General features: G+C 36.7%; 1 protein-coding gene across 1 annotated transcript in view; it reads left to right on the top strand.

The window, feature by feature from the left end:
- Positions 1 to 26,896, top strand: part of fgfrl1a (fibroblast growth factor receptor like 1a) — a 254,817-nt gene that overhangs the window by 106,811 nt on the left and 121,110 nt on the right. The window contains exon 3 of the mRNA XM_028801583.2: positions 13,458 to 13,730. Coding sequence (XP_028657416.1) covers positions 13,458 to 13,730 — 273 coding nt within the window. The remainder of the gene's footprint in view (positions 1 to 13,457; positions 13,731 to 26,896) is intronic.

Below are 26,896 nucleotides of genomic sequence, written 5' to 3' on the forward strand. Positions count from 1 at the left end.
AGCCCTGAGAATAATGGATGCATTCAACCCACTTGATCATGCAGAGACATTACGTGTAAAGCAATAAGAAAGCTGTGATTAAAATGTTCAAGATTAGGAATTTCAAGTGTTAATGTTGTTTTTTTCCATAATTTACTTAAAGTTTCTCAAAGTTTCACTAAATTTTCACATGCTGCAAAAAACAAGGTGGCTCACGTTTGTTAAAGTTCCTTCCAGTGCATTAGTACTGTGAAATCAGAAAAGAATATGTGCATCTAAAATTGATAAAATTTCATCCTGCTTTCTACATAATACTATGGCATATTTGGGAGTGTGTATTGTTCTTTGGAGAAAAAATCCACAAAAAAAAATAGCCTTGATTTTCAAAAGTGTTTTAGCTTATTAGTATACATTTTTATAGAGTTTTGTTTGTAGTTAGGAGTTATATCACACTGACAATCAGAGGGAAGGCTTTTGTTTTGCACAGTTGACACCTATGTCTGTGAGTCCCCATGTTTGGACAGGTACCAAAAGGGGAATCAAGTACGTTGAATTCTGTGGCAGCACTGGACTCAAACAGCTTTTTCCTCATGCGTGGAGTCTATGAGTGGAAGTGTCTAATGGGGCAGACAGCACACTTAAAAGCCCTTGAACATCTTTCTGTTATCATATTCTTTATTTCAATGAATTTGAGTAGCCATTACTTTCTAAGGGACTGAAATTCTTTTCAAAACTCCAAGTATGCCCAGTTTAACTTATACAGCTGTGAGCATTCCATTTAATAGCACTTTGAAAATAACACATTTTAGGCATTAAAAGAGCATTAGTGAAGCGTAAGCCTGGGATTAAATGTCCAGACCTGGAATTGTGACTTACTCCAAACAGATAAAGCGATATACACTGGCGGCAACAGCTGGACACGATCTCGGGTCTGGTTGTGTCACATGCCTTATTGTTAATAATGTTTTTCAGGGTTGCTGCATTGGGTTTCCTCCATTGACAACACAAGGTTTTGCTGGCGTCTTTGAAGCCAAAAGGGACTCTGTTACCACTTTGGGGGGCAGTTTTCAATTTTTCTTTCTCTTTTTTTTTTTGTAGTATAAATAAAGTCTGGTAATTCTCAAGTCTGAGTTAATGTACGCTAAAAGGCCTCATTACATGAGACTATCCTGTGTTCCTCTTTTTTATCCAGTATATCCTGTAGTAGTCTCAGTAGTTTCCTGGACCCTTCATATTACATCCCAGTCACCGCCGTTAAAGATTGTTGTTGTCAAGACAATTAGAAGGTAATTTGAGCAAATTGAAATACCCACTTAGGATGTGCGATTTTCTTTTCAGTGGATTGCTCAATGAGTCTGTAATTTTATAAAGGACCTTTTGTGATTTTTCAATTTAGCTGAAGTTACATAAAATAATTTTAATCAGTTATCAGGTGAAGTAGCTTAACCGTGATCACAGGGCCATCATGGAAAGAGATCCAAAATTGTGATCATTTAGTTTCAATTTCAACTCCATTGTCACTCTTCCTCAAAAAAATAAAGCTGGATGCTTCAAACTGTCACACCACGTAATGATAATGGATACTTATAATAATAATTATTATGGTTAAATAATAATTCCTTACCCAGATATTTTCAGTTACAGCTTTTGTGCAAAGTTTTTAAAAAATGTTGCTCATATTACAGTGTAAGAAAATGAAATTTGTATTCTGCGGACATGTTCAAAAAAGGACATCAAGATGTGAGCCACTTTGCACATTGCTGTGTGGCAGACTATTTTAATGCTGAAGGTCACCTTCTCATTTTATGTGACAACAGATAGTGTTTCTGGGCATGTCCTGGAAATACAAGTAATTTTGCACATGTGAAAGAGGCAGGAACAGAAGATCTGACTTATATGTACAGTATGTGCTGAAATGTGCTCGAGCTTAAGTAGTTTTTTACACCTTACTGTGGCAAGAAGCTGGAAGATTCAGGTTAATAACTTTGAGCCCAAACATTTGTAAATAGGTGTGTAGCAACTTCTCATTGTTTTCAATTCATTTTATGCCTGTGTATTTTTCAATAGGTGTATTGCAACCTCTTGGTTATTTTCATTTAGTATTGTGAGGCCCAAAATGATATTCTGTTGTCACTTCTTGAATGGTTAACTTATTGAAACTCTCAAGGATTATTGTTATATGGTGTATTTCAGCATTCCAAAGCTGCTGAAAAGCTGTTGATGTTCATCCATTCATGGGCAGCACGGAGGCGTGAAGGATAGCATTTCTAACTCGTAGCATTTGAACTTTGATTTAGATTTTGCATTTTCCTCTTGTATTTGCTTAGATTTCCTTTCCATTTTATGCTTTCTTTGCAAAACTGAAATCTTTTTTTAGGTTAATTGGTAAATCAGACTTTTGTAAAGATGAAGGGGTCTTAGATATGTCCTTCACTTAGCAGTAGAATGGACCTGACAGCCTTCCAAGTGTTGTTGATAATTTCTTCCACAATACAGCATGATCTTCTGGTGGGAAAAGGTGAAAAAATGAATAGGTAGGTACAGTAGATGTAAACCTCTATACATTTTCTGATTTTTCTTTATTATCCTGCCAGTGGACCACAGTTTATACAGTAACTCTATTTGGATGGTATAGTACATAGAATTTGGTACATTTGGTACACAGAATGCACAAAAACATAGCTGTTCACGCAGTGTAGTAAGTTAATATCTATCGGCGTGTCTGCATTGAAGGGTAGCCAATCAGAGTCGACTTTAAAGCTCTTAGTCACTTTCTAAACTGACACTAGATGAAGTGGTGTGAGGCCGGAAATCTGCATCAACCTCTTCCACAGTGTGTTCATAGGTATTTACTGACAAGTCTGGAAAGAAAACTCCACACAAATGGTAGATATTTGCACAAATATCACAAGGAGGCTTTTGAACTTTGCTTGCATGAGGAAACTGAATTAAACCCAGAATATTCTGCAGCTCCGGACTTTCTGTTCACCACATCAATGAAAACAAAGTGTTGTTTTCAGATTTTGTATTGAAATGAATGCCTGGGACAGAATTACCAGACCTTGATTGTCATATCCTTGGTGACAGGTGGTACTTAGTCCATGGAGATAAAGTGATATGCCCCGGTGGCAACAGCTGTACACACTCACAGGCTTGAATATGTCACATGCCTTATCGTCATTAATGCTTTTCAAGGTTTGGTGTCATTGAGATTTTTTTTTTTTAATGCAACACACCAGTAGGCAATTGGAAAACAAAATGTCTTCTTTAAGCTAAGTATGCCCTGAAAAAAATATTTGGGGTTTTCACACATAGACAACGGTGCATTTTAATGGTACGTTTTAATTTGTTTGCTTGATGGATGAATTGACACAATCTAAAATAATGGTAATGCACACTAATGGAAATGGAAGGTAAATGATAAGACAGGAAAGATTAAAAAAAAAAACAAAACAGGAATTTTGCTGCAGTCATCTTTTACATGCCTGCTGCCAAGACTTCACGAATCACAAGATGGCTAAAGTTTGGCTGTATTGTTTTGTACAAACTGCTTTCAAAAACTTCAGTTCAGGCAATATAAATTATACCCTAAAAATGTGCACGCCGACATTTCAAGTTTCATCATATGAGTTGTAATTTGATTTAGTTTTAATAATAAAATGATCAAGTGGAAACATTTTAATATAGTTAATACATTTCACACAGGTGTAAGAAAACATTTTCCAATTTGGTGGATTTCTTTTACAAGGAACCAATAACATTTGGCACAGTGGTTAGCACTGCTGCCTTACAGCTCCAGTGATCTAGACTTTCTTAGATAAGTTGGCTAAAAAGATGCTTTGGTGAATCATGGTGTTAAAGAGCAAAGCAGCCAAATAATCAAAATGCTTGGCTCTACTTACAAATACTTTACCCCAAAACTAAAAGCATACGAGTAACATTATGAAGTTAAATGGAACAACTCCTTATTGTTGCGGGTGTTTGGACTTAAACTGAGGCAAACCTTTTAATTTACATCCCTAATTCTGCTAACACTGTGATCCATACAAAACACAGAAGATGTAGCACAACTTTACTCAGGCCAAGAGAAATGGAAGAGTGAGGGAGAGAGCGTGAGAGTAAATGGCACAGAGTCAAGAATAGTGGTTAGCGTTTTTTTCCGCAGACATAAACAATGACACTTACAATTTCCTGCATGTGTGTTCTCATTGAAATGTCTGTATGAGCAGGAAATGGATAATTGCACTATATTGTATCTGCCTTGTGCACAGTTTGGGGTTTTGTTTCATTTGACCAGCATTAACAAAGGTTACGGGGTAAATGGGCAAACAAGATGATCCCTGCTAGCTTTGTACAATTTGGAAAACCATTTAGTTATTAGGTAATGCTATAATTTCTATGTGGCTAAAACTAGTATATGCCAAAAATATTTGTTCATTTATGTTTCTATAAAATATACATGTAAAGTATATAGTATATATTGGCTAAATAAAACAATTAGTGTTAACTGGTAAGCAGTTTTAAATCCATCCATCCCGCTGAATCTGAACACAGGGTCACGGAGGTCTGCTGGAGCCAATCCCAGCCAACACAGGGCACAAGGCAGGAACCAATCCCGGGCAGGGTGCCAACCCACCGCAGGACACACACAAACACACCCAGCACACACTAGGGCCAATTTAGAATCGCCAATCCACCTAACCTGCATGTCTTTGGACTGTGGGAGGAAACCGGAGCGCCCGGAGGAAACCCACGCAGACACGGGGAGAACATGCAAACTCCACACAGGGAGGACCTGGGAAGCGAACCCAGGTCCCCAGGTCTCCCAACTGCGAGGCAGCAGCGCTACCCACTGCTCCACCGTGCCGCCCCATTCTACATAAATACAGAGTCAATCAATTAACCCACCTCTGCTAGAATTACACAGCTGTGTATCTTCTTAATAAACTATGGTACAGTGGTTAGCAAATTGTGGCCAGGGCAATGTGTGCTGCTTGTGTATTTACTCTTTTTCTATTTGGTATTTCTTCGGGTACCTTTGAGCGTATGTACTGACTGGAGGTAGTTACTGAAAGTTCTTCAGATGAAAGGACAGCGAGAAAAGACAAAAAAAATTAATTGCAGGTAAAGTCTGGAAGTCAGAAATATGTTTGACAAAGCCCAAAATACTAACCAGAAATCAAAAGTCAAAAAAGAGATACACAGAAAGTCACATTCTAAAAGAAACATGAAAAGGTAGTAGTTTTTAGTCAATCTTGGATATCAATTAATAGATTGGGTGAACTTTATATTGGTGGACTGATGGAGTCATTGCCATGCCATCTCAATGCATTAAAGGGTTGATTTCCATGAAAACGGGCAACACAAAAACCTAAACATAATAGCACCCATCGGCAAAACAAAATGACACTGAAAAATTACAAATTTTTAAATAACATTTCCAATTAATAATATAATCTCAGAAATGGATTTGCTGTTTATAAAACCACCAAAAACTTGTATAACATGATTTAAAAACATACAGAGAATCTAGAAAAAATTATAGAAAATGTACATGATGACATTGAAGATGTGTAAGTGAATGTTCTCTGTAATGGACTGGTGTCCCATCTATGGTTAGGTCCTGCCTATACTACTGCAGTAGGCCTTTCTATCAAAGTCTGAAAGTGAAATAAGTAAGCTTGATAATGAATGGATATTTTATCATATTTATGGTAAGCTCCTGTCCATCCTAAATCTCCTGCTTTATGCTTTGAATTGTCTCCTCTAAAACTGTTCTGTATCTGCTCTGTGTTCCTGTAAACAGTAACAAAGTAGTTTTGAATTGAGATATGGCTAATTTTAAAAGGGTGGAGTTTGTTGATCCTGGTAGCTATATGTTGTGTACCTCAAAGCCAAGATTAGATGACTTGTATGGCAGTTTTCAGGGACCAGACCTGGAAAAGACACCCATTTACACAAGTCAGTTATTTAGTTTTATATAACGCCTTTCAGAGTGAGCACTCTCACAATGTGCTTTAGAAATATCCAAAAACAAACTGAAAAATATTAAACTAAGCCTCTGTATTAATGGAGACTGATGGTTAATCGAGTGATGGATAATAAAGGTTTTAGTGTAAATGGAGCAATTATAAGAAATCAATCCTTACGCACATAATGGCAAAAGAAAAGAATTAGACAGATGAACATAATGACTAAAGCTAAAAGTCATTTATCAGCGATATCATGAACTTTCAAATACAACTGAAGAGAACATAGATAGTGTGACAGATAGGGGGTGCTATTGTCCCCTTTTGAACCCTTAGACCACACGCCAGACACCAGATAAAAGTCCAAGAATTTAATTTAATAATTCTAATAATGTGCACAAAGCACCTCCACCTCCACAATCCTCAATATTAATAATAAATCAACAATAATCAATACAATAATAACAATCCTCCACTCCCAGACGCTTCGTCACCCTTCCTCCCATCTCAGCTCACTGCTGGGATCTCCCAGAGTCCTTTTATAGTCCCTGACCTGGGAATGCTTCTGTCCTTCACTTCTGGGTCAGATGAAATCTTCTTCTTTTCTTCAGCCCGGAAGTACGTCATTTCCTCTGGTCCCCGTGACTGGGAAGTACTTCCAGATTATATGGAAAATATAAGTCCCTGAGCCTCCCTGCAGCATCCCCTGGCGGCCCCCACGGTATCCAGCAAGGCTGTGAATTAAAACTCCAAGGTCCATGATGCCCTGCTGGAATTCGGGTCACCTCCATGTTGCAGGGAGGGCTCCATCTGGCGGCTTGGAAGTATTGGCCGGGATAAACTGCCGGCCGTATATCACAATAGATAGATAGATAGATAGATAGATAGATAGATAGATAGATAGATAGATAGATAGATAGATAGATAGATAGATAGATAGATAGATAGATAGATAGATAGATAGATAGATAGATAGATAGATAGATAGATCTTTATTATTTATTTGTTTGTTCCAAGAGGGAAATTTAGTTTTTTACAGAAGCTCAAGAAATATTATAGCAAACAACAACTCAAATACAAACAAAATTAAAATACAAATCAGAGTTACAAAAAGATAAAAACTTCTGACTTAGCTAAAGACAAGACAGCAGTCACGGTGAGGCATTATAAAGGAATATTGCCATAGCTATGGAGGAGTGTTTATTGATACCCTACTTCTGAATAAATTGCTTGTTGAAATTAGTACTTCTCTAGTACTAATATTTGGTCTTCAATTTAGAAATAAATATGAATATCTGAAGCCTCAGCCCTAGACAGCTAAGTTCAGTCTCTGTCTTAGTCACTGTTAAATAATAATAATAATAATACACTATGGCACTGATAAATAGTAGATTAAGCCTTTGTATAAGTAAATGGAACAAGCCTTGCACATAATGGCAAATGAAAAGAACAAGACAGATATGGATGAACCAAAGGAGAAGCTTGAAAATGAGTACAACTAATAACATAAATTTTCAAATAGAAGTAAAGTAAACTTTATCTTCAGTTTAGCTTTAAATAATTATTTGAGAGCACAGTCCCAGTCGACTAAGTCAAAGCCTTACTGTGTTAAATGTTCACACTTTTTCACTCTGTTCTTTTGATTTTCTTCCAGGTTTCCAGTTTCCTTCCACATTCTATAAATATGACCACATTAATTGACAACTCTTAATTGGCATGGGTGCATACCTTATGATGGGGTTATTCTCATCCACATCTGGTTCTTTTTAATGAATGTAGAAGTTTCAGAAAATGGGCAGAATACCTGGGGCTCATAAGATGATTTACAGTGGTGGCTATGTAAATGGACATCTGCCTGCTTGGAGAGTGGTGCAGTGATGGTGCTAAAATGATTTGATTTACAGTATATGAGTACTACCTATGATCTTTAATGGAGGATAACCTGCAGCCTTTTGTTTCTGCCTTTACCATGTGAAGAATAGCACTGTGAAAATAATCTAAAAAGAAAGGGAGACCAGTAGCAGTATAGCAGTAGTCATGTTATCTGCTTTCAACAGTATGTCTTAGCCGATGACAGGTTTGTTGCATTGCCGAAATGTATGATCACATGCTACTTGTTTTATTAGCCTATGTGTTCTGCCATTCTGACGCAGCTCTTTCTCATTTGGCACAAGTAGTCTAAGAATGGCTTCCATGTGTTTAGTAACTAATGTGAAGTAATAACATGTTATTGTATGTCATGAACCTTTTCTCTCATTTTTTTATAGCAGCTCTGAGAATGAAATTTAGCACTTGAATTTGTAAAAACAAAAGAACATGAATAGTGAGGAAACTTGAAACAAGAGGAAGAAACACTATGCTACGTTGTTTAGCAATCACCCTCACGCACACTTGCTTGTTTGTATCATGCTATGAAAGTGTTCTGCTGGTATTTTTATGACAAAGATTGAAGCTAAGCTGATTTGAAAGTTGGCAATTAACAGAAGAAGAAGAAAAAAAAAGAAATATTTCTTTTATAGCTGTGAACCGTAATTTTTCTTTGATGTCTGCCAGCCTGAAAAGTGGGAGGCTGTTGGAAAGAAAGCAACTGGACTATCCAATTATTGCAATCTGGTCTCATAATTTCTGTTTAAGCAAACAGCGAGAGGAATTAACCAAGCCGTTACTCCCCACCCGCCTCTGCAGTGCCAGCAACCATGACCTTGTTTTTCATTTAGTTTGCCGACTTCTTTAGATAGGCCTTTGAACAATTACAGTAACTGGCCATCCACGTTCACATTTAGAAAAGGACTGTTCTTTTTTTTGTCCTGCCAGGTTTCCATGTCATAATCAACACTCAACTCTTCACTGCTGTACATTTACTGGTCAAAAATTCACCAAGCAAAGTGCCAGATCATCTCCTTTAGGGTTAAACTTAATAAGAGAGACAGTATGTATATTTTTAAGAGTTAATTCAAGTTTCGCAAAGTTGATCCATAACTGGCCTTTCATGGTGACTGACACGCACTTGTTTGTGCTATTAGATTTTAAGCCAGATAGTTTTCCTATTTAGAAAATGTCAATACTTTTAACTAAAAATTGTTTTTAAAACAAAAATATTTTAAACAAAAATAATCAATTACATCCCTGCATGTCAGTTGCTATCAAAATGATACTGAGTTATGAGATATAAATGTTCCCAAGGTGCCCTGCTCACCCACAGTTTTACAGGACACTTTTGAAATTTTCTCCATTTTTAACACTTTTAACCAGATTTAGGTAACCTCCTATGTCCTACTTTAATTTACCCACTACAGTAATCCCTCCTCCATCGCAGGGGTTGCGTTCCAGAGCCACCCGCGAAATAAGAAAATCCGCGAAGTAGAAACCATATGTTTATATGGTTATTTTTATATTGTCATGCTTGGGTCACAGATTTGCGCAGAAACACAGGAGGTTGTAGAGAGACAGGAACGTTATTCAAACACTGCAAACAAACATTTGTCTCTTTTTCAAAAGTTTAAACTGTGCTCCATGACAAGACAGAGATGACAGTTCTGTCTCACAATTAAAAGAATGCAAACATATCTTCCTCTTCAAAGGAGTGCGCGTCAGGAGCAGAGCATGTCAGAGAGAGAGAGACAAAAGCAAACAAATCAATAGGGCTGTTTGGCTTTTAAGTATGCGAAGCACCGCGGCACAAAGCTGTTGAAGGCGGCAGCTCACACCCCCTCTGTCAGGAGCAGAGAGAGAGAGAGACGGATAAAAACAAACAGTGAAAAATCAATACGTGCCCTTTGAGCTTTTAAGTATGCGAAGCACCGTGCAGCATGTCGCTTCAGGAAGCAGCTTGCACAGAAGGTAGCAACGTGAAGATAATCTTTCAGCATTTTTAGACGAGCGTCCGTATCGTCTAGGTTTGCAAACAGCCCCCCTGCTCAATCCCCCTACGTCAGGATCAGAGAAACTCAGCGCAAGAGTGAGAGAAAAGTAAGTTGGGTAGCTTCTCAGCCATCTGCCAATAGCGTCCCTTGTATGAAATCAACTGGGCAAACCAACTGAAGAAGCATGTACAAGAAATTAAAAGATCCATTGTCCGCAGAAATCCGCGAACCAGCAAAAAATCCGCGATATATATTTAAATATGCTTACATATAAAATCCGCGATGGAGTGAAGCCGCAAAAGGCGAAGCGCGATATAGCGAGGGATTACTGTATATTTTGTTCATTCAAAACATTAAAGATTAATTAATTACCTAAACAGGCCATTGACACACTGAATCACATCCAGCCCGCCTGGAGTCACCAAGTAACAATTGACTACAGTTTTAGGTTGAATCCACAGACATGGACAAACCAGAAAGTCCAAAGGGATGACCTTTGTACCCCTTGACCTGTGATGTCATGCTGTCTGTGACCCCCTGATGTCATCCCTAACAACCACATAACAACCGAAGACACTGAAGTCTCAAAATCTGTCTATCTATCTATCTATCTATCTATCTATCTATCTATCTATCTATCTATCTATCTATCTATCTATCTATCTATCTATCTATCTATCTATGGAAAATGTCATTGAAAAGACAGTTAATAAGTGGACCAGGAGGTCACTAGAAGGAAAAGTACAAATGAATGTTAAAAAAACAAAGCCATGTCAACAACAGGAAGTTAAAACAATAAAAAAGTAGAAACCAAAAAAGTAGTCAGAAGAAAATGTTAGGTCAAAACCAAAAGAATCAAATAAGACTGAGGCAAGGAGTTTTCCTTTAGTATTTCAATACTGCGATGAAGCCACTATCAGACTGCCACATTTTATAAACTTATGATGATATTGTGATTGGCATGTGACATTGGTCCAAAGCATTGGTAAACAAAATGGTAGCATTGTCGATCAAGAAGAACACCATAGCAATTCCTGATGCTGATGCAAAATAGAATTTCTTTAGAATAATAAATAAATACAAAAATCCAAAACAAAAATACCAAAATCATGACAGTCATAGGGTTGCATAGTAATAATTGCATAGTTTCTGTATCTTGAAAAGATATATTTTAAGAGTGACTTTTTCCATAAATGATCATTTTGTTTTTGCACTGTAAATAGATATTTGAAAGTGTTCTAATGATTTGGAATAGACATGAATTTTAACTTTGTTGAAGCCATTAGCTAACTCAGTACTTCTTTTTATTCTGGCATGAAATACTGTAATTAGATTGTGGTGGGGATGATGACACAAACAACGACTTTCTATTACCAAACAATCAAAAAAGGCAATAGAATGTAGAGAGTATTTTAAAAAGTATGGAGGACAAAGGCAGACATGGAGCTACAAGGAGATATGATCATCCTTAGCTGCTTGTCTTCAAGTAAGTTATTTCAGTTGCTAACATCTAATCTGTGAAGGGCTCTAGTACAATGTTAAAGTCTCTGTTGGTTTTATACAATGGTACAATCATGAGATTTTAAGATTTGGAGAATAGGTAGAAGCAAAGGTCCCTGGCTAGAGGAAGAGACCCAAACTTAAAGAGAGAAACAGGACAAGACAGAAGTGGCAAGCAGAAAAATATGTGTGAATGTGAGAAATGCAGTCAAGCTTCATTTAATTCAGGGAGTGTCACACAGGTAATGTAGGGTGGTTTTCATTTTGTATGTTTGTAGAGACATCTTCTTGTAGCATCCCCTGATTGTGGATTAAAAACAATTCTTTGATCTGCACCCATTACCTTCCCCGGTACATCTAGTTGTAAGACGCATATTTAAATATTTCTGGTTAGTGTGTATTGCAGTGTGTTTATTGGTTGTCAATTATAAATACTACTCCTTTCCTCTTTCATAAATTGTAAACTACATATCCATACTCAGTGTGTATACAGTACTCTTGGACTTCTGCACACCTGAACAAAACTGTATGCCGTATGTCTGCCTCTTACTGTGGGCTTACTTGTTCCAGGATTATAATCAAGGAGGAGTAGCACTTGGCTAATGACAGCTCATTACAAGAGTTCTGTAGGGTCTGTGGCATGTAAATACTAGGCCCAGATGGTTTATATCGCTGAAACTATAGAAGGATAATTGTCATGCCTGGAGGTCCACAGTTTTTTTTTTTTTAGCTTTTTTTTGTTCTTAATGTGTCTTCTCCTCCTACCTCATAGCCAAGAGGTAGTAGTGTTGACAAATACCCAACATTTTTTAAAGTTACTGATATTGGAATTCTGTCATCTCTCTTTTTTCTTTTTATTTTATTTGAGAATACGACAAGAGGAGATTGGGGGGGTGGTAATCACGGTTCAACAGGTCCCTTGCAAAATTAGAAACAGCTTTATACTCAAGGCCTTACTTAAGCGTATATTTAGCCTGATTATTTAACCCCGTCTCCGCCAGCCTCCAGCCAAAAGTTCCAACTTACTATACTACTGCATAATTGAAAGCAAAAGTGAGTCTGAGTTAATATATTACAACTGTTGTTTTTATACCTATTTATTTTGAAATCGGCCATGTGGTCCTGTAGTTAAGGTAAGCTGATAACTGGAAACTGAGGTTAAGTTGTTAGCCATGAAGTTATGTCCTATGGCCTAACCACTAACTTGTTTTGTCAATATGATGGAATCATTTAAACAGCCAGTATGGTGATTGGTATAATGTTTAAAGCAATCATGCTATGAACATCTAATCTTCAAATTATTTAGGTCAAAATTATAATCGAACTACAACCTATATGAACTACTTTAAAGTGTTGTGCTTGATTCTGTGGTAGAGTATATTTGTATTGTAATTTCCTTGGTCTGGACCTGAGTAGGACACGTTACTCAGATGGCCAAGGACTGTGAGAAGGGATGTGGCTAACAGGAGAAGCCGGCCATAAAAGAAGCTCACAAGAGCATGAAATGGGGGGAGGTTAGGTGGGGGGACACAGAAATAGGGTTTAGAGAAGCATTTTAAACATATCTCAGTATTACTAAAGTTCATCAGCCTGGGTGTGTGGACCCTGGTCATGGGTTGGCTCATAGAGCCATGGGAAAGTGTGGCACATGGGCTGACACTGATCTTGGGCGAACAGAATAATGTGAGGCAGGAATATGTATGGGCAGAGGGATGAAGCTGCCAGAAATGCAAAGTGTTCAGCCGCAGAAGAAACCAAGATTCCTATTAAGAGCCGGCTCCCACTGGCTTTGTGTAGAATGTGAAGACCATTCCCACATTTCTCACACCCCAGTATTATTATTATATCTTAAGATCAAAAGTGTTAATGTTAAATCAGGCTATCTATCTATCTATCTATCTATCTATCTATCTATCTATCTATCTATCTATCTATCTATCTATCTATCTATCTATCTATCTATCTATCTATCTATCTATCTGTCTGTCTGTCTGTCTGTCTGTCTGTCTGTCTGTCTGTCTGTCTGTCTGTATGTATGTATGTATGTATGTATGTATGTATGTATGTATGTATGTATGTATGTATGTACTTTTTTCTTACTTTATTTGCTTTTGAATAACACATTGTTTTTGGTTTTTTTTTTAAGATCCACCAAGAATTTCTGATAAAGTAATCCACCGGCAGACTGTGAGGATAGGCCGTACAATGAAACTTCTATGTCCTGTTGAAGGAGACCCCCCTCCCCTCACAATGTGGACCAAAGACAAGCGCACCATCCATAGTGGGTGGACGAGGTTCCGTGTTTTACCACACGGTCTTCGGATTAAAGAGGTGGAGGCAGAAGATGCTGGGACCTACATCTGCAAAGCCACAAATGGCTTTGGTAGTATCAACATCAACTACACCCTGATTGTAATAGGTAAGTCTACTGAGAATGTTCTGGAAATAGGGAGAGTATCCCTCTCCAATGCATACCTTTGTCACATTCAGTGATCTGTGCCCTTAAATCCCAGGAAAATTATTTTCTGATTTTATAATCATTTCCAGTGTAATTTTTTACTTTATCTGTCGTAGTGTAAGTATTTTCACATGTACTAAAATAACACACGTATATAATTAGTATGAATTACTTATAGTCTCCTGTAACAGAGAAGAACAATTGTTATAATTTACGCTAAATACCTTCCTTTCTGTTTACATATGTATTTGCTTTTTTTAAAATGATTTTCAAACTATTTTTTTAAATGCTACATGTGATACCTGACCTTTATTGTAGCTCCTGTAGAGCATGCATGAGTTTTAAAATTCAAAAGGCTTGCAGCCTGCCATTATGATGCATACAAGTCATTTTGGACGTATATGCATCACCGTTTGACACTTCAGCCTGCTGATGTTTCAAAAGAAAAGAGTCAGAGTGGCCACAAGTTCCTGCTGCCTAAAGGGACCTTATTGAAATGTGAAAATGTAAATCCTCAGAGCTAACTGATACAAGTAGTAATAGGTTTTCATTGTTAGTGCTTTTTATACTATGATTTGAACATGTTTACATCCTATTAAAGTCATGTCAAAATATTCACTTTTTTGCATGAAATTGTTGGCTAATTAGGAATATGTTTTGGAATTTAAAGGCACATTTAATAATCTGTTGTGATGTCTTTAAGCCTTAAGAAAAGACGTATTTTTACAATCACTGTTAATGCCACATATAGTGGTCTATTATTGGCTCTGTTCCTCAACTGCAAGAATGAGCTTTTAAATCCCACATGAACAGGGATTGCTTCACTTGAACAACTAATCCATTTTGTCCTCCCATTACTCTTAATATTTTTCTTAAACCATAAGATAATTAAAAAAAATCATTAGTTGATAGCTGTTATCCATCCATCCATTTTCCAACCCGCTGAATCCGAACACAGGGTCACGGGGGTCTGCTGGAGCCAATCCCAGCCAACACAGGGCAGAAGGCAGGGAACCAATCCTGGGCAGGGTGCCAACCCACCGCAGATAGCTGTTATCATTCTTCAAAATATTGTTTCGTTATCATTATTTTTATTATGTTGGTTCCCTCTACTGTGAGTAACAAATTCAGAGTAGTGTAATGTGCTTAAGCCAATCCTTTCTGTATAATTGAATTATGTATTTGTACTCTATCTTAGAGGGGAGCCTCTAATAATGAGTGTGTTTTTGTGTAAATAAATACATTTGCACTGACAATGTAAGGAAATGAGTCAAAAGTAATTACAAATTGTATATTGCCAAGCTTTATTAAACTTAAACTTGTTGCATTTGGTACAAAGTGAAAGGCTTTCACTCTGCTGCAAAAAAAAACTCTGCCCTGACACAAATAACTGCTGGAGACAATATGGCCACATCCAGACAAAAATAATGAGAGAATTCAAGAAATATGTTAAATGCAGTCGGGGGGATTAATCGGTAATTTCTTTGTTGAAGAGGTGTGCAGACCACCACACTACCTACATGGTACTGCTTTCCTGTCGATAGATCACACTGTAGTATTTTAAATCACTTGTTATTTTGAAAAGGTAGCAAATGTGTAAAATCCACATAGGCTTTAAATGTGACTTGACCTTACCTGGACCTGTCAGCCACCAACTGTAATCACTCTTCCACCCAATAAAACAATTAAATAAAAATACCATTTCTGTTAAAATAATGCTCTGATAGTTACATCATGTTTTTATCGAGCAGTGCTCTTTTATTTCTTTCTGTATTTTTCCTGTGCTTTAAAGCCCCAAATGTCTTAAAGAAAGCAGCCTCAGTCATATGGATTTGTTGTAACACTGGGCTGTGTTTTTCTTGCCTTAGAGTTTTACAAGGTGCTTTAACTGGGTCAGAGCTGTACATAGTTCAAGATTAAACTAATTCCACCAAAAAGCCTGCAAAGCGTGTTGCTGAGATAGGAATTTAAAGAGGATCTTGTAGATGTCTTGCTAAATCTTTGGCTTTAAAACAAGAATGAATTTGATTCCTATTGAGACCTGCAGAGGAAACAAGGAAAAATCCAGCCAGAGACTTGGAAATTCAGGACAAAATGTTTTTGCTGCTCTTTCAGAAGTGTGGCTTCAAACATTTAAGTAGCTGGATACAGTTAATTACAATGTTTAAAGCAACCTTATTTTGCAGGTTATCTTGTTAGTAGAGGACGCAGAATGTACTATGTGGTGTGTTTTCTATGAACTGCTTCGGGTTCCACCTTGCATTTTAGCCAAGCGATTCTTGAGCCCGTACCTCAGAGCGTTTTAGATTGGAATGATAAATTGTTTAGGACTGTGAATTCCACAAACTTTGGTTCATTCCACTGGGTTTATAAGGATTCAGAAATTATTGAATGTATAAGTTATATAGCAAGCTAACAATTTATTACCCGCAATACATGTGTACGGCTCAATTATAAATCATATCCTTTATTTCCAAAAAGTAGGTCATTAACTAAAACCAACCACATGGTGTTGGATATTAGACATTTGTAGAGCATTGGATTTCTTGTGGAAAAAAAGGCACCTCAGCTCTCAAAGAACCAATTAGTCACATGAACCATAAGATTCTCATTTGGCAGGACTGTCTTAGTTAGTTAGTTTTCATTTTCTGTGCAAAGGATAGGACATACTGTATGTACCAGTTAGTTACTTGAGTTTCTGTATGAGTTTAACTTTCAAATTGTGCACTATACAGGGAAGAAATGTAAAAATCCTGATGTGCTGTCACAAAGACCCTATCTATCAGGTGGTACTCTGTGCAAGCAGAGGAAAAAGAAGCACTCTGCAGCACAGAGTCAAGCATTTGTACAACTACTGCTGTTGCACCAGAGATCAATGTGTCTGTGGAAATGGACACATTGTTTTGGAATCTAAGCTTCCTTATGTTGGTAATGTGAAGTGAATTAATTAAAGATAAACTAAATAGGTGTGGTGTGGGATGTGGAGGATGGAAGCCTTTGCTTCTGGCAGCAAAAGACATTAGTTATGAAATCAGCATGGATGGAATAGCAGGCCATCACAGGCCCATTATTCATTCATTCCTTCATTTTCTAAGCCATACTTTTCATTTTGTGCTAATGGAATTCGATAGCCTGAATCAGCAACACTGGGTTCCAGACAGGACACACTTACACATATCCATATTCACACACAGGCAAGTTAGAGTTGTCATTGAACCAAATGTAGGAAAAGAGCAACAAGACACGTGGGAAATATGGAGACCCCACATTTAGTGCTCTAGGACTCAAGGAGGCAAGAGGAAACAGCACTCACACTACCCTTTTACTATTACTCCCATTATTACTAAAATGGGAGTAATATCCTAACTACAGGGTCACAGGGGTCTGCTGGAGCCAATCCCAGCCAACACAGGGCGCAAGGCAGGAAACAAACCGCGGGCAGGGCGCCAGCCCACCGCAGACTAAAAATACTTTCAAAAAGAAATGCATCTTATGTAAATAATTAAAGATAAAATTATATGGCTTTTATAATTATTTTCACTGAATTATTTTTAAGCTACATTCTGGCCATGCCATCAGTGCTTTAAAAATCACCTTTCAGCTGGTATGAATATTACTGTATTATATAGGTTCCTTATAAAGAAATTTAGTACAATACCATGCAACAAAAATAATTTAACACTGCTTTGAAATGTATTCTGCTACGTATTGTATTAAAAGAAAAATAATGGTTAAAAGAGTAGGAAGACTTAAAAAAATAACATCATAAGGGATAATCATCTGTTTTATCTACTCTTTATCTAATGTATAAGTCAAGAGTGAGAATGAGACCGAAATTCATCTGCAGATTACTTGATTTGCCCAGACACCACTGCTTTAGCAGGTGAAAGAAGTCATCCTGAGCCAGAATTTGGTCCTAGCTAAAGTCGAGTCTTCCATTGCTAAACACTTTAATTGAAAGTTCAATCAAGCCATGTGTGTTTTTATCTTAGGTTGGTCTGTGATTTTGTTTGTTAGTGGACTCAATAGTAATGGTTATTTTATTGATGTACTTGTTCTACTTGCATTTAAAAGGATAATCCCCAGGTTTAACTACTAAATCTAACATTTATAATGCAGATAGAATTGCGATTAGGCTGAGCTTCTTTTGTTTTTGTGCACTTTTGAGACAGGACATATATGTTATGTCATTACTATTAAGTTATGAAGTAACTAGAGGTAATAGCAAAGGAGGAGGAAGTTAGGCGCACGTGGTGATACAGCGCATTGCCGCACCCACCACATGACAAACCAACTCAGGATCCTAGATTAGGACCCGAGTGCAGCCATGTGACACCTCAGCACCACACTAGTTCAGATGGAATGGAGTGTGAGTGTGAGTGAGTGGGTGTGAGTTTTTTTTATGGTGGCTGGAGAGCAAATTCTGCCACTATCCCCCAGGTTTTTCCCTGCTGGTTGCAGGGCCTACATACAGGGCTGGATGCAGATTAACATCATACCCAGGATGGATCAGTTGCAGGTTAAGGGCCTTGCTCAAGGGCCAAAGGAAGTAGAGTCACTTTTGGCATTTACGGGATTTGAACCAAATCCCTAGCCTCAGAGCCACCACTCTGCCCCCTAATAGCAAAGGAGAGTGTTAAAACAAAACTGAGTGCCATTAGGAACAATGCTGCACACCTTCTCTGTGACACGCTAACACTAAGGACTTTGAGTAAATGAACTATTCATCAGAAATACAGCTGCGTAATGAATCACTGTGACTGTGACAGCCAAGTCAGAACTTTTCTTTTTTTCTTTTTCTTGATTTATAGTTATTCTAGTGTGTGTATATTTATTTATTTACTTTTTTATCTACCTATTTATTTATTTAAAGAGCCTCTGTAAAAAGCCAAACTCCACCAGGGACAAATAAAGTTCTATCTAATCTAATCAAATCTAATTCTTAAGTAATTGGACAGATCCAGCAATCAATTCAGTACTGACTATACATAAAATTATAAAAAAAAAAAATCATCAGCTTAAATTTTACTGCAGGGGATTTTTTAGTTATATATTCGAAAAGATTAAGCTGGAAAGTAGCATTGATAATAGCAATAGATTCTATTAGCCTTGGCAAGTATGTAAATTTTTTAAGTATGTGTGTTTGAAAGTGATTCCAAGGAAATTTGTTTTTGGCATTAATTTACAAATATATAAATGATTATACAGATATAGTATTATAGTTTTGCTTTCTATTCAATAAATGAAACTGCATTTCAATACACTTTTGATATCATCATGCCAGGGAGTGCTGACATGCAAGTCAGGATTTCACTGTACTGCTACTTCCATTAAAGCTACTGACTCTACTACTACAAATACTTCTTAATAATAATAATAATAATGGAGTGCCTAGCCCATGCTTAGAGTAATGCATTTCAAAAAAGAAAGAAATTATATACATTGTCATTAATTGCATAAATAAGAATATTGTATTATGGCAATATGTTAATTATTTAGAATTTATCAAAAGCCCACTAACAGCCACTTTGATATTTAGAATTAAAAATATGAATAGTGCTAGGAATGAAACCATTGTCAGGATCCTTCTGTGAGTTATCAAAAGTAACATGTTCCTGTTGTCTTTTTCCATATTTTTTTTAATTACCAGTACATAAGCATTCTACTGGAGAATAGGATCTAATGGTAGATGTTCTTCTTCATTGACTCCTTACTCAGCCTGGAAGAAGAAGACAAAGTAACTATTAAACATGGCTCCATGTTTCTTTCTTGCAGTGTAGTTGTAGTAGTTGTTCTTCCTTGCTCGTGTTATTAGCTGGTTAGTGCAAAGAAAACAAAATTAAAGAAGTAGTAATGTAACAATAAATAATAATCACTTTTAAAACTTATTTGCAATCATATGAGGAATTGTAAATCTAACACCTCATGATTCGGTGGGATAGCATAACTCACAAGTGTTTGGATGAGCTGCCTTTCAGAGCATACTAGATATGTTTCTTCACTGGAAGACAAGTCTTAATCATTTTTGTCAAATAACTTTTTAAGTTCCAATGATACACTTATTGAGCTTTCTGTTCATACATTTAAATTAGGATTACTGTCACTAATCATGGTGCCAGAGAGTGGTACTGTGTTGCATGCTTGATTAGCACATGTGACTAAGAATTTCTCTCTGACTATAATGACCATGTAAGAACAAATGAACAGTACAAGAAGAAGAATTTTCTAAAGTGCTTCATCCTGGACTTACAGGACAATGCTATTACCTACTCATTCATCTTTATTTTGCACCCCTTCCTTTGTGTCATCTTTCTGTACAAAATAATCTTCTGACACCATAAGGACCAAGACCTCAAAACAATCAGAACTATGGAGCAGCAGGGTTAGATTTACCATTGTTTTTTGGAATGTTAGTCTTTGTTCTTCTGTCCTTTTAGCTTGGCTAATGTGATTGCCAGGGAGGAGTGCAGTGTCGTTTTGTTTTTTTAAACTTGCTTTTAACAGAAGAGCACATGCAATTCAATTCATCCACTGTTTTAACAACCAACACTTTTCCAAGACTGATAATTTGTGTACTTTTGAAAGATTAACCTGTAGTAGCATGAATGCTAATAAACCAATTGGCAAGTGTGACCCTTGATGTTAACTACAATACCATACATTTAATTTAGTTGTAGAATGTAAACCTCCTTAATGAAGAAGTTACAATAAGCATTTACATTTTAATAGTGGCTGTGTATGCTACTTTTCTAGCTAAAGTGCAATGCAAATCTGTAGCACTGAAAAAATAAAAGATTTTAGCTGGGGTATTGGGATGGAAGCACCAGGCTGATGATGGCAAAAAAAGGTCAATGACATAAAAATTGCAAGTATTATATTATAGGAGAAAAATAATTGTAATGTATTCTACAGAAGTATTGATAAGCATTGTGGGCAAGTGACTTGTCTATGGTCACAAAAACGTATTCATAAACACAATGTTGTTCTGCGGTGCAGATGGAATGAAATGGGAGCGAGAAAAAGGAATGTTAGTCACTAACAAACCAAATTTGTAACTGTGAATTTAATTTACTCTTTTGTCAAACTCAAAAACAATACTGTAAATCACAAAGTTCAAGTCAAGAAAAGTCTCAATACCATGAAACCATAAACAAAATTGGATTCAGCGACCCAAAAAATGCAATAGCCATTGTTTTATTTGAAGAAATTTCTTTTAATAATAAAGAAAATGTTAAAACACAAAGCACAGACACTATAAAATTAGGACAGAAGTTGGAGTTCTTCTTCAATTTTTTGGTACACTTACAGTACATCAAATCTGCAATCACAGGTGAAATTTTCAAACTTTTCAGGAGTGACATCAACAGTTTACTAGTAGCATCCCACCACAATTTTTAATTTACACACCTGGAATATTAGGTTGCTTGCAGTTGTAACAATCAGTGGAAGCATCAAACCATCAGATCCCCGATGTATTCTGTTTTTGTTTCTGTGTTCTCTCCACCAACAGATGCCCCACAGCAGCTCTGGGTTCAGCGATTGTGGGGCGTCTGTTGGTGAAGAGAGATTCACTGATCTTGACTTTGCTGATGATGCTGTGATCTTTGCGGAGTCAATGGAGGCTCTGATCAAGGGTGCTCGAGAGACTGAGCGAGGAGTCTGAGTGACTGGGCTTGCGAATGTCCTGCATAAAAACCAAGATCCAGGCCTTCAATGACCTCTTAGGCACCACCATCAGCAGTGTGTCTGTTTGCGGAAAGAGTGTCGACCTTGATAAGAGGTTTACTTACCTCGGCAGTGACATTCGTGTCTCTGGTGGCTCTTCCTTTAAAGTAGATGCATTGGGAGAGCATGGGGTGTCATGAAAAAGAAGAAAACTTGACAGTATATACAGTTCCAGTGCTATGTTTGCATGACCCATGATTTAGTGTGATGTTTTCCATTTCTGGAAAATATGAGTGGTCATTTAAACAAACATATTTTACTTTATTTAGTAATAGTACTTAGATTAAATTGTTTGTCAACACAGAATTGTTGTTATACAAATTATAAAAATAATTTAAATAAAACAAATGATCACTTATTCCTACAAGTCTTGTTCTGTTCCCTGCGACTCCTCTTCTTTTGGCCAAAGATTCACCAACCCACAAACTTGTACGATGCCCACGACATGTTCTTATGCTATCCTTGGCTTGTCTTCACTGTGCTTTTGTATCTGTTTCTCACACCATTAATCACAACACTGTACACACTCGTTTTCTGTCTTTTGACTCCACTCTGAGTCTAGCACTCCTCCACTACTTTCAGTTGTCCTTCTAAAGGCCAACGTCTGTGCCAGAGACTCCCTTTTATCAATCCATAAAAGGATCTGTGGGCTCTGGGTGGCAGAAAGTCGGCTCATTTTACTATATATGTCAGTCAATCCATGTTTTATATGATCTCCTCCATCAGTTCCTTACAAAGCAGTTAACAGCGTGAGATGTACAAATTGTCCATATCAAGACTATAAAAATCCATCCATCCATCCATTTTCCAACCCGCTGAATCCGAACACAGGGTCACGGGGGTCTGCTGGAGCCAATCCCAGCCAACACAGGGCACAAGGCAGGGAACCAATCCTGGGCAGGGTGCCAACCCACCGCAAGACTATAAAAATAGTTTTTCAAAATATTATTTGTTAACACTTCTAATGTAATCTGAAGAAGCATAATGTGCAACATAATCTATAATCCATTCCAAAAATAAAAAAAAAAATTTGTGGGATTTCATTTTAGGAATTTTTAAGATCATAATCTTTTAATTGGTGTAATAGTTATTACTCAAAAATTAAATGTTTTACATGTTATGTAGTAAACTGTAGAAACCAAAAAAAAAGATTTCTTCATTCTTCAAGTAATTGACTGCATTTTCACAGGTAAGTTTTGAGAAATTGAATTACACAGAGTTGGAGCTAGAATTATTTCCTCAATATATTCCAAATGGGACCTCTTCATAGCTTTGTTTTCAAGTTCATGGAACTCAGATGATATTTGATCTCTGCAAGGCCAGTTACTCTGATCGTGAAATGTGGTACAGATTGAGCTGGCCCGCAGGTATGATCTTACTTCCGCCCCTTAGCATTGATTTCCAGCTGAAGAAATCCTTCTTCAGATTTTTCTTTTTGACACATTCTCATTTGTTATTTTGGCGCTCAGGTTACTAACTCAAGATATAATCTGTAAGCAGTATGTAATTATTTTTTAATTTAATAGAGAAAATTCTGCACTTTTTGTCAGCTGATAGCATGGTAGAAGTTGATTGGCCTAGTGACATTTATAGCACCTCATAGTCAGCTTTTGTTTCTACATAGCCAAAACAGGTAAAGTCTGTGAAATTGTTAAATAACAGCAGAAGATCAGTAAGAGCTACTTTTTTTTCTGTTCAGTGATAACCATCTGGGGATTTTAATGTAGCAGCAAATCAGATCTTTTAAATTGCATTATACTGGTGAAAATAAAATCAGTAAATTGCATAGAATAAGGTATTTGTATTAACCAATATAGGATTATGCAAAATTAATAGCAACAAAATCTCTGTGCTTTTGATGGTCATTCAATGATGAACCATAAACATTAAAAAAAAGAATATTTAAAGTCTAAGGGGCAAATCTTTGTTTGTTAGTGTACATAAATAAACAAATACGGTGATTAAAATTATAAGCACTCTCAGTAACTAGTAGATCAATAAAAGAGTTTTGGATCACTAACTTCAAGTGCCAGTATTTGACCTCACTAATCTTTTTAGATATCCATTGTGGCATAATTTCCAGATAATGCTGGTGTATGTGTATATGATGCCCTTGGCATTACATGGAACCAAGTAATGGCCAAGAATGTAAAAAGACATGAAATGCTTAAATAAGTAAATAATTCAAAACCATAACGTTATCATTCAAACAAGTCATTGCTTTGACAAACCATGACAAGAAATGGCAAATAAGTGACACAAAACTAAAAAATGATAACAAGGCTTGTCCTCCTTGATAAGTATCATCACCATTATAGGCAGAGTGGTAGCACTGTGGCTAAAGGCTCTGGACTGGTATCTTGAAGGTTGATGGTTTGAATCCCAGCAGTGACAGAAGGAATGCTACTCCGTTAGGTCCTTGAGCAAGGCCCTCAACTTGCAATTGCTCCAGGGGTGCTGTACACATAGCTGACTCTATGCTCTGACCCCAAAATTTTCTCTGGAGAGGAAGTTGAAGTATGCGAAAAATGACAAATTCCTAATACAAGAACTTGTATATGGTGATTAAAAAATCACTAAAAAAATCAGTCTAAGTAATGAATAGGAAAATTTGCAAACAAAAGAGACTACTCACCCAGTTCTTTTATTTTGCTAATAACTAAGGCAAATTATCTATGCATCTCATCCTGATGTTTTTTTTTACATACAGTTCTGGCAAGCAAAATATATTTCATGAATGAGTAGGTTTTTCTGTACATTTTTCCAGATTTTTGGTTTTCTCTTTGATTTTGCAGCACCATGTGTCCCCGCAGCTCTAGGCCAGCAGTTCTACACCAGCAGTTTCAAGGTTAGGGGTTAGTATGGTTAAAGTGTAGTATAAACGGATAAGATTATGGGTAAGTTAAGGGTTAAGAATTAGTGTTGTTAAGGTTAGGGGTTACTATGATTAGCATGTAGTATAAATGGTTAAAAGTGGGGTAACTTAAGGTTAGGGTTATTGGAGGATGTAGACTTGCAGTGACGCCGCTTCCACCGTGAAACAGCTGGTGTAGACCTGCAGTGACGTATGGTGCTGCAGCTCTGCAGTTGGATCCATCTTGATTTTGTTGTGTATACTGTATTAATTCATTTTTTTGTGTGTTCAAAGTCTATTCATCTCTTTGAGCCATGTTAAAATGAGCATGTTATAAAAATAAATTGCTTTTGTTTAGAAAGTTCATGAAGTTTTTATTTAAATTACAGTTTCAAGTTTATTATTTCAGATGCTCATATAATGCCACTGAAAGCCACTTCATCTTCAACTCCGCTAGGCTTGTGGTCTTCTACTAGAAAGAATAATCCATACATCTCAGTTTTGGCAAGCATTTGAACTTTTTTTTGACCAATTGATTCTGATAGTTACATTTGTTTACCATTTATTATGTAATTGAGTTGTTCATTCAGCTATGCCATGGTTTATAGGATCATAGCTGGTGACCATTTCCTTCTCATCTGTTGCTATGTGCTGAATATAAGAGACACAGATGATATCTTAGCAGCATTAAATATGTTTTGTCAGACTTTTTAAAAACAAAACAAAGGAGGAATCCCAAAAAAGATGAAAGAGTAGAATGCCATGTTATTACATCTTAGGAAGCAATTCAAGTCAGCTCAGTGTCCATTGAACTTCCTTTTAAGTTCCTGTTATTAGCTTCTAAAATCTGAAGGAAAACAGCATTTACCCTGCCACAAACCCTAGGAAGAGAATACTTGATATTTGGTGTGTTTTTTTTGTTTTTTATTTTTTAATTCTAATAGTGTAGTGCATGTTAGCATTCCATATTTCATTTATGTGTGCTAAGTGGCCTAAAGTCTACTAATCTAAACATAAATTTCAAAATGTTTGCATAGTAGGTAACAATCAATGTCTCTGTAAGCAGTATTGCCAGTGCTGCACTGTGAGTTATTGAGGAAGCAATTAGAGACTGTAAGTCCCAGACAACTGCTTCCAGTAAAGTGAGCCCAGACAATATGTTCATGTAGTTTTCTGAATATTATTATATCTGCAGTTAGCTTTTGTGCACAAAGTCCAAAAACTCAGATACTTTTGTAAATGCAGAACTACTGGTCATCTCGAGGTATCACTAAAGACAAAAGAAATTTGAGTTTTGGGGAACAAATGCAGTATTTGTTGGAACCTGTTGGGAATCAGAGATATTTATAATATGTGTGTTTATTATAACTACAGTACTAAAATAACTATTAGGTTTACATTTATATGCTTAAATATATGGTTTATTTTGAGTTTATTATAACAAATTGTTAACAGATGTGATCTAGGTACAATCATAGGGGAAACACTGCTGTGTGCTTTTTCATTGTGAAAACCATACTCAACAAAGACCCCAAGGTGTGCTTATTTACACAAAGGGTCACAGGATTTTCACATAAACTATCAAGGCTTTTTAAAAAGTGTCTGGTTGAATTATTTGTCATCTAACATGTCTTAATTGTTTCTATACTGTCTATTTTAGATATTCCTATCATCTAAAACCAGGTAACAAACTACTACTTTGCATTTTGTATGTTAGTGAACACTCAAAAGTGATTTATAATTTTTTGGTGGAATATATACTGTATATATGCATATGCAAGTGATACAGAGTTTAAGTTATACGGAGTGGTAATTTCAGGTTTCCCTCAGCGCAATCAATACAGATATTTAATTAATGAAAGCTGGGTCTTGTTGGACCTTAAATCCCCAACTACGTTGATGAGTAGTTTAAGACCTTTTGCCAAGATGACTTCACATTGCCAAGAAGCAGCTGGTAAAGTACGTTGAAAGATATGTGATTAATTAATGGCTACTTATATGTGGCTAGAAAATCGTGAGCATATACGTTTTTCCCTGTCTTAGTCAGAAGGTGGTAACTGTACTCTGGTAAGTTAGTACCCAGTTGGATTCATGGAAATGAGGCCTCTGCTCCACATTTCAAATCCACGGTGAAATTCGCTATTAAATATGGTATGTTTTACATTACAGCCATTGGGATGAAGTCATCTGGCAGCGTCTGAGAAATCCTTTGCGGTAGGAGAGCTGTGAAAATGAGCTTGAGTGGCTAGTCAGGTGTTGCTGGGTTCAGCAAGCCGTGTGACTAACTGATTTATGATTGATCTAAAGCATCCCGACAAGCTTATTAGAGCTACAGGGATATGATCTGTAGCAGTTTTCAAGGCAAACCTAGAATTGAGTTACAGTCAAGCAGTTTACACCTGGAGATAAAGCACAGCTGAAATAAGCCAGAGTGTTTGACAGGATAAGTCAGAAATCATTTTAAGTTAAAGAAAACAGAAGTCAGCTCTGTGACATCTGCTACATACCCATAAAGAACGCAACAACACTCAACAAAATGACAATAAAA

Source organism: Erpetoichthys calabaricus, chromosome 5, assembly GCF_900747795.2.
Source record: "Erpetoichthys calabaricus chromosome 5, fErpCal1.3, whole genome shotgun sequence".
Taxonomy (NCBI): domain Eukaryota; kingdom Metazoa; phylum Chordata; class Cladistia; order Polypteriformes; family Polypteridae; genus Erpetoichthys; species Erpetoichthys calabaricus.